This window comes from Cygnus atratus, chromosome 5 (genome assembly GCF_013377495.2).
Source record: "Cygnus atratus isolate AKBS03 ecotype Queensland, Australia chromosome 5, CAtr_DNAZoo_HiC_assembly, whole genome shotgun sequence".
NCBI lineage: Eukaryota > Metazoa > Chordata > Aves > Anseriformes > Anatidae > Cygnus > Cygnus atratus.
This window is the reverse complement of record NC_066366.1, coordinates 62,775,087-62,792,311: the sequence shown is the minus strand read 5'-3', so window position 1 is coordinate 62,792,311 and position 17,225 is coordinate 62,775,087. Positions and strand designations below refer to the sequence as shown.

At 48.7% G+C, this 17,225-nt stretch overlaps 2 protein-coding genes across 4 annotated transcripts; both read left to right on the top strand.

Moving 5' to 3' along the window:
• The first annotated feature begins 215 nt into the window (after positions 1 to 215).
• Positions 216 to 7,670, top strand: TMX1 (thioredoxin related transmembrane protein 1). Of its 2 annotated transcripts, XM_035551538.2 has the most exons (8): positions 216 to 434; positions 518 to 633; positions 1,289 to 1,334; positions 1,811 to 1,939; positions 3,630 to 3,675; positions 3,772 to 3,873; positions 3,955 to 4,024; positions 4,803 to 7,670. In XM_035551538.2, exons 1-8 carry the CDS (start codon positions 286 to 288, stop codon positions 4,979 to 4,981), a joined length of 837 nt encoding a protein of 278 aa, XP_035407431.1. In that variant the 5' UTR covers positions 216 to 285; the 3' UTR covers positions 4,982 to 7,670. The 2 variants fall into 2 exon arrangements, with proteins under 2 accessions (XP_035407431.1, XP_035407428.1); XM_035551535.2 differs by having other exon boundaries at positions 250 to 434; positions 3,772 to 4,024.
• A 4,731-nt stretch (positions 7,671 to 12,401) lies between these two features.
• Positions 12,402 to 16,797, top strand: LOC118250438 (uncharacterized). Of its 2 annotated transcripts, none has more exons than XM_035551540.2 (4): positions 12,402 to 13,122; positions 14,674 to 14,857; positions 16,242 to 16,413; positions 16,505 to 16,797. In XM_035551540.2, exons 1-4 carry the CDS (start codon positions 12,715 to 12,717, stop codon positions 16,512 to 16,514), a joined length of 774 nt encoding a protein of 257 aa, XP_035407433.1. In that variant the 5' UTR covers positions 12,402 to 12,714; the 3' UTR covers positions 16,515 to 16,797. The 2 variants fall into 2 exon arrangements, with proteins under 2 accessions (XP_035407433.1, XP_035407432.1); XM_035551539.2 differs by having other exon boundaries at positions 16,479 to 16,797.
• The last annotated feature ends 428 nt before the right edge of the window (positions 16,798 to 17,225 follow it).

Below are 17,225 nucleotides of genomic sequence, written 5' to 3'. Positions count from 1 at the left end.
CCCTCCCGCCTCACCCATCCCGCCCAACATGGCGGCGGGCGAGGAACAAGCGCCCCCCCCATTGGCCAGCCGCAGCGCCCGCGAGCCGTGATTCGACGAACCCTCCCCTCTCCCCCCAACTCGACGCCCTATAGGCTGCCCCTCACCTTAATCCCGCCCCCAGCCCCTCCCACACACGCGGCGGGGAGCGCGCCGGGCGCGTGAGCGGCGGGGGGGAGGGCGGGGCGTGCGCGATGACGTTGCACGCCGGGCACGCCGCGGAAGGCAGAAGCGCGGCGGCGCAAGATGGCGGCGGTCGGGTGGGGGTGCGCGCTGCTGGCGCTGCTCCTGGCGGCGGCGGGCGGCGCGGCCGCGCTGGGCAGGCCGAGCCCGGTGCGGGTGCTGTCGGACGGCACGTGGAGGGAGCTGCTGCACGGAGAGTGGATGGTGGAGTTGTGAGTCGGGGTTGCCGGGGGGGTACCGTGGTGGGGGGGGCTCCGGGAGGGCCCCCGGTGACGGTCCCCGTGTCCCGCCGCAGCTACGCGCCCTGGTGCCCGGCCTGCCAGAGCCTGCAGCCCGAGTGGGAGAAGTTCGCCGAGTGGGGGGAGGACCTGGACGTGAACATCGCCAAGGTGGACGTCACGGAGCAGCCAGGTGGGGCGGGGAGCCTGGGGGGGGGCTTTGGGGAACGGGGGGAGGCGGAGGGCAGCTCGGGCACCGGGTCGTCCGGGCTTCCTGGGCACAAAAAGCAACGGGGAGACTTTTGTGGGGGCTGAATTGGAAGGCTTCGAGGAAATGCTTCTTCTCATTTTTTAAGCACCACGCAGACTTAAAAATTCACTTTCAGTCTTTCCTATGCCGCTGATAAAAGAGAGCGTGAGCAGCAGGCTTCTCTCAGCTGAAGCTCGCTTCCCTGAACTGCCCTCCTGTTCGTGAGGGATTTGTAAAAACTGCTTTGTCAAAGTCGGTGCTTTCTCTGAAGTCATGCAAGGGCTTTCGAAGTTTGCCTCACTTGGGTTGTTTTCTGTGAGCACTGGAGACTGCAGCTCCTTGTGGGCAAAATAGAGAGCATCTTGAAGAGCTGCAGCCCAAGTAGTTGAGTGGAGTGGGTATCCCCAGCCATCTCTTTTTCCCATCCCCTGTGGAGTTTTCATGGCCCCTTCCTCTAGAATGTGTGCCGTGCTTTGATACACACAAGTTCGTGTGTGATCGCTTAGGAGCAGCTTCTATTTAGGTGTGTAATAACAGTTTTAGCTCTTCCTTTTATACAACAATGCTGTACTTTTCTGAAGATAACTTTTTTTCACAGGGTTAAGTGGGCGATTCGTCATAACAGCTCTTCCTACCATCTATCAGTAAGTATGCAGCGTGACTTCTTGTTTGAAGAGGAAATGACTTCTTATGTTTTTTGGTATAAGCAAATGAGATTTACCATGCTCTTTAAGAACGCGAGTTACTCGACGTAGATACATCCATTGCCTTATCTTCTGTGACCTTACAGTGCCACCAGTGTTTTCTTCCTTTTTGCCCTCGGGCCATCTTTATTCTGTCTTTTCATGGGTGTTCCCCTTTTGAAATCTTTTCTCTGTAGGTTGATGTTAATGCTGTTGGGTGGCAGGTGCGTTAGGAAGATCGTTATCTGTGCATGGCACTGCAGCCTGAGCGAACCAGGATATGTACGGAGTAAAGGTTCTTAGAAAACAAACTGGAGCCAATATCATCTAAAGCAAAGCAAAATTCAAAGAAAAAAGGTGGGGGAGGAAAGATGTTGAGTGAAAACAAACGTTTCAGCTGTCTAAAACAGAGGACTTGTTCTGTTGTTCCTTTACAGCTGTAAAGATGGGGAGTTTCGGAAATACCAGGGCGCGAGAACTAAAACTGACTTCATAAATTTCATCAGTGACCAGGAATGGAAATCCATCGAACCGGTTTCGTCCTGGTTTGGTCCTTCTTCTTTCCTGTAAGTTTTGGTAGGATTTTTTTATTATCGTTTGTTGTCAAATATGCCCGCTTCAAGGACGTGGTGCGAGAAGATGGAGCACGTACGTGCTTCACCTGGTGCTGCGTGGGGAAGGACGGGTCGGTACAGGCCCGTAGGTTGTTAACAGCTCGTGCAGCAACTCAGGGCTGGTAACAGGTCTGCGAACAGGATGTGTGGGTGGCTGTGCCTCCTCCCTCGCTTGTGGGAGGGTGCTGAGCACTACCACTGCAGAAGTTTCCTGAGCAAGGTTTGCTTTAAGGTCTCAGTTAAAAGTCGGATGTATTGTTTTATCAAAATCTGGCAGGTCGCTTACGCTTGAGGCTCTTCTTTTGGTTATGTAGCAGAATGATAGTTTGCCGAGCTAAATTGTAGAAATCTAGCAATAAAAACTGGGAAACATTGTGGCAACGCAGTTGTAGTATACGGCCTGGCCGTGTAAGTCGACGTACCCGTTGCAAAGTTAAGAGCAGCGCGGAGGGGTGAGGCGAAGATGCTGTAGTCTGGGAAGAAACGTGCTCTTGGGCATATGTATGCCCTTGTTTTGTGGCTTGGAAATGCTTTTAGTTGTTAGTGCCTACGCTGCGTGGTGGGGAGAGGGGTGGTTTCAGAGCAGTCAGATAACTGAGTGGTAGAGCGTGTTGGGAATGCTATTGGTTGAGGCAGATGAGGCCAATTGTGGTTTTTCTTCTCATTTGAGAGATGTCAGCTATCATTGCAGCCGCTGACCTGTGCTAACTGCACTGGGGTTTAGGTTTAAGCAGGTTTGGGTGTCGTTGGTTCGCTTTATGAAGTGTTACGCTAGGTTGAAATCTTACATTTTGTCTCCTAGTAAGCTCAACTTCATCGTGTTGTCTACTTACAATGCTATTTGAATCTTCAAACCAGGTAGTTTTCTTACAGAGTATTATGCCCCTCCGAGGAACACGTGAAATAGGGTACTCATTTTAGGATTAGGAGGTTTCCTATTGGAAGCGTCCAGTACAGCTCCTTTGTGCACGTTGAAGGAGCGTGCAGGTCTTTACTCATGAGTGCCTGCTTCCACAGCTCACCCGTTAGCAACTTACGTCGTCTTTAATGTTTCGATTTCTCCTTTCTTTTACAGGTAGTCCGTACTTAATGCTAAGTTTCACAGTAGCAGGGAAATGTCAGAACCAGCAGAATATCCGTAGCAGATAGCCTGGTCTTTTTTGAACTTGTATTTAACACAAAGCTAAACTCAGCTGCCTGAAGATCTCTCAGTTCTCACATAACCTGAGCTTTTTCAACACGTTCTTTGTTTTAGTAGAATGTCCGGATGATTAATTATTAGTACCGTAAATAGAGTTCCAGCTGGCTTCTCAGAGGCTGTTGATCCATATATAACTTAGAATATAAACACAAGTAATTAAAATTAATGTGCCAGAGGGCCAAGTCAAGGCATTGGTAGTCATCCAGATGTGGAATATCGCGCAGGGTGATGTTGGTTCTAAAGATAGCTTCGTGGGAAATGGGTGCTTACTGCAGGAGAAGACAAAACAGGAGATAAACAAAAGTAGTCAAAAGGGAAACCAGGCATGAGCAGAGAATTGTTCAACATGCACCTAAATAGCGACTAGTCAGGCAAACTAGAAGATAACAGACATTCGACTAACTTGGATGCTTTCGGTTACTTTTCTGTGCTTTCTTTCAGGATGAGCAGCATGTCGGCGTTGTTTCAGTTATCAATGTGGATCAGGGTATGTGCTCAGATCTCAACTTCATTTCAATATTTAGGATATTCAGCTATCCTTGAAATGACTCTCCTGTTTGTTTTCTGTTTTTTTTTGTTCTAGCACTGCCATGGTTATTTAACAGAAAGCGTTGGAATACCAGCTTGGGGCTCATATGCCATTTTTGCGTTGGCAACTCTGTTCTCAGGACTGATACTGGGACTCGTAAGTGAACCCCTTGAAGCAGAGTGGCTTGTGCCTGCTGTGGTGTGTCTTTGCTTTAACCTTGGCTTTCTTTGGTTTCAGATGATGGTGTTCTTGGCAGACTGTCTCTGCCCTTCCAAAAAACACAGACCACCGCAGTACCCTTATTCAAGTAAGCCTGCTGTTTACTTCAAATTCAATGTTGGGTAAATCGTACTTAATAAAAAAATGCTGCAGAACTTGGGTCTGCAGAAGGGAGATTTAATGGAGAAGTCTTCACACATGACTGATGCTGTGCTTTAACTGCAGTTTTTGCCCTTTAGGGTTTACAGTGAAAGATTATATTTGAGGCTAATGCCAAACTATTGCTTAAAAGCAGTTTTTTAGGTGATAGAAAAAAATGTTTTTGCTGCATCTTTATACCTACAAGTTATAAAATTCCATATGTGCAGGGAGATAGAGTAAAAATTTTGAATCATTGCTTTATCCTCTGGAGCTCTCATTGCTGCTGAGTTGCAGGATTTGTTTCTGTTTTAGGGGCAAAGTGAGGATCAAAAGGGAGTTCTGTGGATAGTGAGTGATTCAGTTTGGGGTTAGTCTCTGGAATCTGTCAAGGTAACGTTAAAATAGATGGAAGAAGATCTGAACGCTAGCTTATGTTTTGTAGGAACCTTACTCATTTTTCCCAAACTGGAAGAAGTTTTTTGTTACCTTGTCTAGCAGGCTGTAAGCTTTAATACTTGACCTGTGGGTAACTTCATGCTAGCAACGATTCTACCGAAGGTAGCAATTTAAGTAACCGATGCTGCGAAGTGCTACCTGGATTAAGTTCGTCCCCATTCCGTGCCAGTCTGTGATACTTCTTAAAAAAACAAAAAAAAAACACCAACAACAAACGTTTCACTTGTTACCGGTATTACTTTCTGTATGCGTTTTCTTTTCCCCTCAAGAAAAGCTAGCTCCAGAGTCAGCTCACCTGTTGAAAAAGCTGGATGAAGAACAAGAAGCGGACGAAGAAGATATCTCGGATGATGAGGCAGAGGATAAGGAGGAGTCTGACAGAAACTCGTCACCAAATGCTGTACGACAGCGCCCAGTGAACCCTGCTGTGACAGCGGATAAATCTTAGCATTATTTGCACGCAGGATTAGTGTTCGTGAGTCACCAAATCAAAAGGAGTTAAATGTCAAATCCTTCACCTCGAAGAGAAGAGTGACTCCTGTCATGGTAGTTCTGATGCATTTCACTAATTCAGAATTAAAGTGTCTTCGGTACCAGGTACTCAAAACTAAAACTTGCTGTTGCACATGGCTGAAGCCTCTGTCTGCGTGCAGAGGAGTACCAAGAAATGACGTGGCTTCTCAGATGACTTGTTCTATAGGGATTTTTTTTTAATAGAATGTAAACCATTGTATTAGGGAACGTTAGCAAGAAAAAAATGCACTAACCTGTTCGCTGTTAAAGCATTCAGAAGGGTTTCTCAGCACAACTCTAGTTGTGCTCTGAAGAAATGCTGAGGGGAAAAGTTCCTTCAGTTCATGGGATGTTTTCCGGGCTTTCTGTGCGGCCAACCTGTGCTTTCAGCTACGACAATGAGTGCTACAAAAACCCCAGTCTTCTCCTAAAGAAGTAAAGGTTACTGCCTTCGTTTAGAGGAACAGAAGCTTCCCTCCGAGCAAAAGGTAGAGCGTGTCATTGCAATCCTCACGGATGGAGGTTGCAAGCAGCGCTGTGTGTGGTACAGATAGGTTTCTGGTAAAACAATTACTTGCATCAATTCCCTTTAGAAAAGGCTATAAAAAAGCGTATGAACTTCTGGTTGAAGTAGTTCTACTCCAGAAAAGTATTACAAGTAGCACTGTGAAGTCTTTTCTGTCTCACTGATAGGGACAGCTGACACGCAGGGTTCTCTGCTCAGGGCAAATCCCATCCATCTGTCCTGCTGTAGGACTCTGCTTGGTTTTTAATACATCATCAATAACGGCTGCATAACCAAATTCTACTGCAAATCCAATCAGGCTGTACCTGGTCTGAAGCCGAACTGACTGCTTAATTTTTTTCTTCAGAAATGCATCTTTTCTGTTTTCACAAAACCATCTTGAAACAATATACCCTAGTTCTTTTCAAACAAAAAACCTGTGATCTACTGTTTCCTGTCTGGTGTTCCGTTTTCACTCTGTACGGAAATGAATGCACATGAGCGTTGGACTAGTGTTACCTTGCATCTCGTGAAAAAGATTTTCCATGTTCTTTCAGTTAATTTCCAAAGTATTTGCAAGGGAAGGGTTAGTCTTATGCCGAGTATGCTTGGGGTTTTGACAGGCTTGTTCTTGTTGGTGTGTTTTTGTTGTTGTTTTATTTTTTAATTATTCGTCTGAGTGGGCTTGCAGGACTGGCGGTTGATAAATCCGTGTCAGTAACAAACTTGGTTGTGATTAAGACCACAAACAGAAGTTCTCTTGAAAATGTCTTCACTGGCAGCATGGCTGTTTAAAGCCAGGCTCTCTGTGATTATTAAGAAGACAGACCATGAAACAAAGAGCTAGTAATGAATTTTGTGGGGTAGGAAAGAAACATTAGGGGGGAAAAAAAGATTCAAAGCTCTTGCAGGTGAATGAGTTTACCTAAAGCTGTTAAAAAATACTTCTGTTTTTTGTCAGTTTTAAACGCTTTGTCAGTTGCATTTTAAGGACATCTGACAGGTTATAACTCGGCGTGCGCGTTGTGAATGGAAAGGAGTGATTCAGCAATCCAAATAGCTGAGTGAATCTTCCAACAAGTTCTTAGATGAGTAAGAATGAGTTGTTATATAAGATCCTGGAACTTCCTCCTTTGATTTTTTTTTTTCCCCTCCTCTTTTTCTGAACATTGGTGCTCTAGAATGCCTTTACTCTAGCGCTGGGTTACGTGTTGACAAGATATAACTGCAATGCTTGAAAGGAGCATTTTGGTTAAAATCCAAGTGTTCCTGTCATTAAGTATCAAAACCTTTCCTGGTGTTGGAACAAAGACGTGCGTGTGCCATAAATGCCATTAAGGCGTTGGTCTTGTAGGATTGCCTTAAATTCTCTAAACGCTTAGTGTTAGCCTTTGTAACTAGGAAAATTAAGCAATAAATCTGTGAAGTACTGAGGAGGACTGGTAGCACTTTGATAAATGGTGTATTTAGTTAGTTTGGGGAGGGCTCGAGAAGATGGGACACAAATGCTGTATGGTCTCGTTAGAAAAAAATGGATGAATTGTTTTAAAAGTTGAACTTTATGGGCTAACTTCAGTGAATATATTTAAATGTAGCTGTTAAAAATTCAGATTTTTTTAGGGTTTTCTAATTTTTCAGTTACTTTAACTGGTTGTGCAATACAGAAAGTATATACTGATAACTTTTGTCTAATGTTTAAGTCCAAAAGAACAAATACAACCTTGTTTTCTTGCTCTCATCTTAGAGTCCTGGTTTAACAAGAACTTCTAGCACTAACCTTGCCTTTGCCTTCTGCACTCCTACCTTTTTGTACTGCCTCCCTGCCTTAGGCAACTGATTGAATTCCAAAACTGCCTCTTACTCATACGTGTTCTGAGCTGCTGGAATCCAGCCTCTGATGCAGACCTGTGCTTGTGATCGTTATAACTTACGCAAGTACTGTGTTGATTATCCGTAGGCAGCCTGTGTTTGCTGATCTCTGTAAATCTTGCTGTTCATATTTTTAATAATGTTATGATTTTGTCCTGTGAATATTGCTTCTTTTTTTCCATCTGTATTCAAAAGACGTTTACTGAAGAAGAGCAAAGGTTGCCGTGTAATAAATGTGCATAAGAGCCTGTCCTTTGTGTGTGTTGATGATGCTTGAATATCAGTTTTATAAAAGTCAGACTCTGTCCATATCTTCGCCTTGACCAAGCACATCCAGTGTAATTCAGGAAGGAATGAATTAACTGTAATGGTATTTTTTTAATGTTTCGGAGATTCTTCAAGTAAAAAATAACCATGAGCTTTGGATTCCTGTGTTCAGTGTTGGTGTTTTTCCTTTTTTTTTTTTTTTAGGACAGTGTCCCTCTGTATAGCAGAGGAGCAAAACTGCAGCTGTTTCCATGGAAAAAATTGCTGTTACGCTCTAGCAAATGAGCCATTTGTGATAAATCTCTTTTGAAAAGACAAGTCTGAAGAATTCTTTGGACTAAAGCTGCACTGAGCTACTTGCGGTCTTCAGCTGAGACTGGCTTGGGTTTCTCATGGTAGTCTGAGTCATTTTGGTTAGATGATTTTTACGGTTTGGGAAGGAGCTTTCATGCATACCAGGCTTAGACAGTGATGGTTGAGGAGGGGAAAAAGAAAGTGTTCTTGTGTTGCAAAAAGAATGTCGGCTAGAGTTGGCAAATGCTGTTTAAAATTCATCTCTCTAACTCCTTGGCGTTTGCCTAAAATCACATTGTGTATGCATGCAAATCGTTTCAGCTACGGCCTGCTTCCTCCCCTCTTCCACCTACGCACTACATCAAATCCTAACAGCTGAAGTGGCCAGCGTCGGTACATTTATGTTAGACTGGGAAGCTTAAACTGGAGCTGTCTCTGAAATGAAGGAGATAGCTGGGGGCGAGCAAATGCAGACAAGGTATGCTCAAAGCACCGCTGGGTAACAGCTTGACCCAGCGACTGCTGGCTTTTCTCATCAGCGTCTGTCTTGCCTGCTCTCTTACCGTTTCGTCCATCTCTCCTCTTACGGAGGAGGAAGAATGTGGTAGCTCCCTGTGCGTGCTCTCTCTGTATGGATTTTTCTGGAAAAAAATGCAGTAATATTCTGCAATTCCTCCCCAGCAGGAGCAAGAAACATGCATTGCCTGGGGAATTAGTGGATACTCATAAAAGCCTGGCTTCCCTACTCTTCCACTCAGTGTATGACGTACAGCAGAGAACAATAACCAGCCCAAAGCAGCTAAAAGTCAAATATGCTTAGCTAATCCCAGCTATTTTAATTATTTTGGAGGGAAACAGAAAAGTAACTGTCTGCTTAGCTGGCGGTTGGTGTTTGCGAGGTTGCCATCAGCCATGGGTCTGCTTTCGAAACTGGAAAAGTTTCAGTTGTGACAGGGAAGGAGAACGTTCAGCGTGCTGTGGCGTTGTCTCAGTGTTTAGCAACACCAAAATAATGGCAATTTCAAGGCTTCTTTGCTTACAAAGGTGGGGGAGGCTGTCTCCTGAAGCTCTTGTCTCTTGCATCAGCTGGAGTTCTTGGTTGACCCGAAGAGCATCACCTTTGGCTCTTTCTTCCCTGAATTTTATTTCTGGCTAATGCCCTGCAGTCCGCTGTTGGGTCACTTTTTTTTTTTTATAACCTTGCTGAACTTCTTATCTTGCTAAGAAGTTTTAACTTCAGTAACTTTATAGGAGAAGAGGTTCTGCCTCAATCTGCCCTTTTTCTTCAGGTTTCTAGGTTTAGCTCTTTAATACTTCCCAGCTAAGTTTCATTTCTATTGAGCATTGCTTACAGCCTTTTTCTTAACCGCAAGGCTGGTAAAGAAAGCCAGCTCTTAGGTATACAGCGGATCTTTAATAGTCATCTTTAGGCTGTGAAAGGAATAAATGTATTTCCTTTATCTGACGAAGTAGGGTATATGAATTATCCTGTTGTAGAACTTGCATTATTTGACCTTAACTTCCAGCGTGCAAAATCCAGCCCTCCAAAAAGCCCCTGGAGCCCTGTTCCCGGCTAGCGCTGTACCCAGCGAACCGCGATTCGCCTCCTGCTGCTGCCCTGCTGGTAGGTGCCACCTTTGTGCTGTGGGCAGAGAGGAAGCGCCAACAACCGAAGGAATGCTTGGTGTTGGGGTTCCCTGTGGGCCAAATGCGAGGCAGATCAGAGACCCAGCCTTTTCTGCGCTGGGAACGGATGCTCATCTCTCCGAGGGCCCATTTCATCGCTTAGCCGTGGCACGTGTGCCTTGGAGCATCGTGTGCAGGAGCAGCTGCTGGGCTCCGGTAGCTGGTGGATGCCTGTATGAAACTGGTGCCCTTGAAATGGCAAGAGTTGGTAAAATAGCTGTGAATCTGCAGGAAAAAAATCACCAATTAAATCTGCATCTTGCTTCAGAAGGTTCATTTGTAAGTTAAATTGTGACTTCTAAACCAAGAAGTTCCAAACATGCGAGATGAGAAACCATTAATGCAAGATCATCAGTAAAGATAAAACTTGTTGGCTGTGCTGCTCCTTCCAGAGTGTTTCAGCTATGCTTTGCTGAGCCTGAACCTCAACCCCATTTTTTTCCCCTGTATGACTGGTAATTCCTCAGGAAGGATGTCTCTGGGTCCTTGGCACTCGGGATAGCTGCTCCCTCTGCATGCTTGCTGTATTAAGACTGTCAGCTGAAGGGGAAAGGGGCATTCAAAGTACGGATTTCTTCTTGGCCTGTGCAAATGGCATCCTCTACCCCTGTAATTTCAGCCACAGGCAAGTTTAGCTGGTGCATGAGGCACGGCAGCGACACGGGGGGCCGTTTGCCCCATCAGCGTCATCACGGGTTCGCTCTGTTTCCATGCAGCTCGGAGCTGCAGTTAGCACCGTCGCTGTAAATCTCTTCCATCTGACTCCTCGGACTATCCAAGATCTCGTTCGCTGTCAAACCCCGCACTGCGTGTTTGCCCTGGAACTGCAGCTTCATCTGTCAAAAAAAGAAAAACCCGAGGAGGCCAAGTGCTGTATTTGGACAACTGAAATTCCATCGGCGTTCTGTCTTGAGTCAATGCGGAGAGGAGGGCCTGCAGCCACCAGAGATGCTGAGGGTGGAGAAACGGGCAGGGTGTAGGCTGAACGTGGTGCTCGGCTATGGCAGCTGTGCTGGTCGAGCTGTTGTGGTACAGGAATGAGAGGCGTGAGCGTGTCAGCGAGGGTGAGCGTGGCCTTTTCTGGCTCTCAAGCGCGTGTGACGTTGCCGCTCGATGAGGACAAAGGGCTGAGCGAAGCCTTTCCTTGCCACTGCCCGCTGAGCCCGGCTGATTTCCTCACGTAGGCTACTTCAGCCCCTGAGTCTCCCAGGAAAACATCACATATTTCCCTTGTGGATTATTCCTTGCCGTTTCCTAACTGCAGAGCTGATTTCTTAGGTGACTGGAAAAGCGTCACCTCCGGAGGTACGTAACCACGTCCTCCTCCTCCTCTCCCCATCCCCTGGTGAGATATTCGGGAAGGACATGCAGCGTGGCCTTACACCGAGCTCTTTCTTAATTATTATTGTTCAAGCAGGGCTTTGTTAACAAAACTTGAGACGAAGTACTTGGCGTGAAGCAGGCTTTGGTGTGGGCTCTGTGCACGCCTGGCTGATCAGAAATGGAAATTACATTTTTATGTCCCCCTTAGGCCGGAGCTTGCATCTGTGGCCAAATTTCCCAAAGGCTTTGAGTCGCTGAAGGATCTGCTGTGAGCGGTGGGACTACAAAACAGGGGCTAATCGATGAAATCCTGCCTAAAGATAAATAAAAACGAGGTGTTTCCAAAACGTATCTTGCTTGGATTAATTTGTGTGTGGTTTCTGCTGCAGTGTTTTTTTGAATACAGTAGTTCATCATCAATTTGATGTGTGTCGCAGACACGATCACCACAGGTTTCTGAAGGAACCGGACCTTTTGATGTGTGTTTTCAGAGCCCTGGAAGTGAGTGATGTTTCCCTTTTCGGATCTGCTGAGCCTACAGCTCGCTGCCAGCCCAGCTGCAGGAGGTGAGCAATGGCTGAAGCCAACCGGGGCCCGACCGAGTAGCAGCGGGGTTTTTCTTGGAGCTTTCCCTATGTTTTCTTAGGCATGAGAGACGGAAAGAAGCAGCCCTGCTGGCCCCGGGGGGAAAGTTGTTTGTCCTGATGCTTTGCCGGAGTTGTGCCGCGATGACTAAAAGAGCCCAGAGCGCGCCCGCGGTGCCGCAGCGAGACCTCGCTGGGCTGGAGGAGCCGGTCAGCCCGGGGCCGGGTCGGAGGCACCATAAAGAGGCCTTTTTTTAGAAAATGCTGACTAACTCCAGTCCCTCGGCTGGATTTATGTGAGGCACGTGATATCCAGATATGCCTCATTTCTCTTCTGTTCATCCAGGAAACGGTGAACCTGGCCGATGCCTACAGCAGCGGTTTCAGCTCCCGGTGAAATTTGGGAGGGGACATTGGGGGGAGAGATTCGGCCATGTGCATGTAGTGCTGAGTGTGTGGAGCTCAAGGGCGTCACTTTTTGGGTTTGCCTACCACAATTAGGGACTCTCGGCCACGAGCCCATGCTTCTCACCGCTGCTCTATGAAGCTCAAATGCCCCAAAGAGAGATCTGCTCCAATTTGGGTATGAGCATGTACTCAGAGGGCTTTGGAGCATGTCTCACAGTGGTTTACTCTGGCTTTACTCTGGAGAGCTGTGGAAGGAGCTGTGTTGCCAGAAGGAAGGCAAGTGGAAGGAGCCAACTGCCCATGCGGTGACAACCTGGGGACGCTACTTAAAGGTCGCTTGGCCCTGCGTTACCCCCGGAGGAAATGTTTTGTCTACAGAGAGACCTGAAGTCGTCTCATCACTTAATAGAGAGCATGAAATGAGCCAACGTGAGCGTTTTTGGTAGTTGTAAGGGAGACGATAGATACGGGTACAGTGCATACCTGTGAGAACTAACTGACTAACACTTTATGTTATGGGTGGCTGTAATGTCACTTGGTGGCGTAGACCAAAGGAAAGGAAAAAGAAGGTTAAAGATCAGCGAGAACTTCCTGAACGAAAGGACATTAGGAAATGAATAATTAACGCTGAGCTAGAGGCAACATGGCAGGAAGGAACCTTGCAGCAGTACGGGGACTGGTGAGAGATAATGGTAGAGAAGGAAGAGGTCCAGCTTGCACCCTGTGCCCCGGATGGATGGATTCATTTCTGGCAGTTGGGATCGCCACTTGAACTTGGCAGCCCTGGGAGGAAGCACAGAGCAGAGTGAAGAGTTAACTCTTCTCTCTCCTTCCTATTCACAGGAGCTGGCTTTCATTCAAGACTTTGGGGTCTTCCAGGAGAAAACAAGTGCCAGAAAGGCCGGGGATGTCCCCAGCAGGGGCAGTGGCCTCACTGGGGGGATCGGTTCCTCCACCACGGTGCCCTCAGGAACAGCCCCACCACTGCAGCCGTCTCTGAGCCAGCCGGGGCGAGCGGTGCTGCAGGGGCAGCTCGTGCACGACCACCTGCATCATCAAAACCTGTGGCTCTTTGGACTTTCCAGCTTCCCCGTGCTCCTTGCTCCTGTTTATGCTGCACGTTGCACTTGGCCAAGAAGAGTAAGCCGGGGCCGGCAGCGAGGGAGCTCGCGAAGGCAGCAGACGGCTGGTGGCAGCAAAGCCGTTCGGGCGCAGGCGATGCTCGGCTGGGAGAGCTGCGGGGCAGGAGCAGCGTCCCGGCTGCTGCGGGGAGAGCCAGGCTGCTCTGGGTTTGCTCCCTGCCGAGCACGGGGCTTTACAGCCGCCTGGAAAAGGCAGGTGGTGAACCACGTCGCTGGCCTGCCCTAGGGCTTGAGGCTGCTGCAGCTGCTGCTGTCTGGATTTTCTGCCCTGTGGACGAGGATAGAAAAAAAAAAAAAAGTTTTGTCTTTAGGGCAGCAAATGTCAGGGTTTTTTCCCCTCTGCTTGCTGCGATGCCTTAAGGCAGATCAGCCCCAGATGCAGAGGTGGGAGCGGGTACTGCCAGAGTACCAAAACCACCCTGCCACGCTGGTGCCAGCCCAGCAGGGGCTGCCCGCTTTGAAAACATAATCCCCACTGCTCAAAACACTGAGAAAACGCAGTCAGTTTGCTGAATAAATTGAATACAGGAACATTTTGTTACCTGTACGAACCATGCAGAATAATCCTGCCCCTAAAGAGGAGTTTGGGAACATAGCCTTGCTACTTAAATCCTTAATTTCCAAGTTTTGAGAGAAGATCTGCTCCGTGTTGTGTTTTGCTCGTATTAAATACATTGATGATCTTTTTGCTTTGATACCCATGTGTAGGTAAGGCAGTATAATGAATTAGTTCAGCATTCGGGGCAGCGCAGGCAGTGCTGGTGCTGGTGCTCCCGCTCAGGACCTCTCCAAAGCGCTGCAGGAGGGTCCCCATCCAGGCTGGCTCCCAAATCCTGCCCCATCCCGGAGCAGGATTTTGCCAGGATCTCCCCGCTTTGGAGATTTCCCCATCGTGGTGTCGTTAACCCCGCACCGGCCGGCCGCGGGAGCCCTGCCTCCGCTGCAGGTTGTTTTGGCAGCTGCACCTCTTAGTCATCGCCCTGTCCCCTCCTTCACTCTGCCACCTCTCCTCAGTCCCGACATGTATTTCCCTCGGTCAGGCCCAGCCCGTGCCTGTTTTTTCTGGCTGGGTTTGCAGAAGTCGTTTATCTACAAACCTCTCCAGAACTGGCCTCTTTCGGCTAAAACCGACGCGGGTGTTGCTTGAAGGAAAGCTGATTTTTGACAGACTCAGCATGAGAAGGAGAGCAGATGGAGACTTTGATGAATTAGATATTGCTAAATGTTGTCCTCCTGCAAATCAGCTTGGTTTTCCCTATTAGCATAAGAAGCAGGAAAAAGGATTTAATTTCTCTAAACATTTCCCCTTAATGATCTACCTCTCCAGCTTAGAGATTTATATTGCTGCTTATCAGCAAAGCAGCTGAACGCCTTCCACGGAGAATCAGCAGCAATTTCGAGCTGATTTCTGGCACTTCTCCCTCCCCGGGATGCGCGCTGTGCTTGGGAGAGATGTTAGCTGTCCTAAAATTCTATCTACTTATTTTTTATATGTTTTTTAGGAGAATTTAACCGAGGGATTTTTTTTTTATTTTATTTATTTTTTAAGGGCCGGGAGGAGGCACCAGCACATCGTGGAAATGCTGGGGGCTGTTTGCCCACCCGTGGCGGCGCTGCCAGCTTTCCTCTCCTGCGCCCGGGTACCTGCAGGAGCTCCTTGCTCTCCCCTCGAGAACATGACGCCCGTTTTCCTCTCCACCACAGCTCAGGGACGCAGCCCTTTGGGCGAGCAGGTGTGCTTTCCGTGGTTGGGTATCCCGAGATGTGCGCTTTGCCTCTTGGTACCCCTGTGCCGGCAGCGCCGTGGGGTCGCTCAGCTCATTTTGGGGACCGTAAGGGGTGCCGGGGGCTGGAGGAAGGCTGCTGTAGGTGCTCAGGGATTTATGTGCTGCGTGGGCAGGTGGCAGAGAGAAAGATGGAGCGGGGGCAGCCCCTGGGGCTCTGCCAGGGCCGCTCGCCACGTGGAGCTCTGCAGCGTTTCCTTCGGGCTCTTGGCGAAGGGTGGAGCCAGCGCATTTTGGGCGCCGTAGCAAGGGATGCTGAACGCTGGTGTAGGCTCTCTCCAGCCGAAAGGTTTGCAGACATGAGTTGCCTTTCTGCTTCCACCTCTGACCTGCTCACACCTCCTCCTCCCCTGCCAGCCACAGCCCAACGAGACGCTGTTGTGTGGGGGCTGCAAACAGGAGCTGGGTTTGCCAGCGACACCGGGGGTGGCACCAAGGACCCCGTTAAACCGCCCTGCGAGGACTCTGGAGTCCCCAGGGAACAGGACCGCTGTGTTCACAGCCCTCCAGAGGGAGGCAGTCCGCAGGGAGGCTTTTTAGCAGCTCGGCTTCAATTCTTCCTTCTGCCACTCGCGGGGCTGAGGCTGGACGGCGAGATAAGGCATTTGCTCGGTGACCCCATGAAGGGAATTGCTTTGCAATCTGCAGCTCGGTGCACGCACCAAGAGGCACCTTGTGCTAGGAGTTGGACTCGACGATCCTTATGGGTCCCTTCCAACTCAGGATATTTTATGATTCTACCTGCAGCTGCAAGCAGAGAGCACCTGGGGCCTCAGCCTGCCGGAGAAGGACACTGCCTCCCCTTCCAGGCCTGGGCAGAAAGCTCTAAGCCTCGATTTTTGTGTTTTTCCACTCCTCCGTTCCCCCGAAGCTGCATAGCTCTGATTCATCATGTCGGCCACGCTGTTTTTAGCGTTGTCCATTAGTCTGAGCCTGCTGTCACCCTCTGCAGTGTGTTACGTAGCCCGGTGTCTCCTGCTATTAGTCTGCCTCATCGTGGCTGAGCTGCTGGAGAAATGGAGGCTGAGGCAAGGCTTAGTACCTTCTGCAGCCAGCTGTCTGGTAGCACTTTCATCTCCTCGCCACAGATGTTGCTAGACCGCAGAAAGCCCCACGGGGGAGGAGAAGAGCCAGCAGGGCACCGGGAGAGAGCAGAAACTTTCCCCAGCTGCCATCAGGGACTGGGCTAAACCTTGGCATCTCCCCTGCTCCTGTACCTCCCGAAGGAAGCTGGCTGATGCCGGCGGTGCAGAGATGCTCAGAGGGGAGGTAAGTAAGCCCAGAGAGCTGAAATGCCAAGCTTTTTTATTATTATTATTTTTTTTACTTCCAGTTTTACCTGTGGGTGCTGGTGGCACTGGTTGTGCGATGGGGGATTGCCCTGGAGAAGTGTTCTCCGAACAGCCACAGTCGTGTCTCTCACCTCTCTGCCTTGCTCGAGCCCTCCTGGAGGCAGCCTGCTCTTCCTGGCAAGGATTTGTGAAGCAAAACGTCAAACCATGGAGGTAAATAGAGAAACAGGGGCACATCTCCCCGGGAAAGACATGCCCATAATACACGCTGGTTTTAGAAGCTGTTTGGTTGCTCCTTTGGCAGGGTGCTTTGAAGGAAAGCCACCTGGAGGACAGAGGGGACAGCCAGCACCGCTGTCACGCACAGATGTCTCGGACACCCGAGCGGGTTCATCCACGCTGCGGTCGTGGAGCTGCCTGGGGACAGCTGGGAAGGGACAGATCGCCTTTCATCTCCATCCTGTGCCTGGTTTAGTCACGAAGGACACCGGTGCACCTTCTGGGCCATAAATCACTCTAATGGCTGGGGTTGGAGACTGCAGATCTGGGCGCTGAGGTTGGGTTACGTGTGCCAGCGATCACCTCTGCAGCAGGAAAGGCGTTTGTGCACGTGTACCCTGTGTATGGGTGCGCACAGGATAAAGCCGTCGAGTGGGCTCTGGCTAAAAAATTAGGCTGTTTTCATCCTGAGCTTTGTGCCTCGCGGCTGTTTATTCTGGGAGAGAGGAATGGGAACGGCAACAGGCTCATACTTACAACAGGGGAGTGACTGAGGCTTCATCGAGACTCCAGCACACGATCTGTATTCAGAGCAGCTCGTCTAGCCTCTCCTCGTTGGTGTTATGTCTGCTTTTCTCTTTTAATCATTTAATTGTATTGGATTTTCTGGAAGGAGAAAGAGTCCCTATATTCAAACTCATCCTATCAGGTTGAAATATGGGATTTAATATTCTCCCCTTTATTTATTTATTTGAATGCCAAGGGCCCACAGCTTTTAGCAGGTGCTTCTGCAGGGCTGCTGTCCT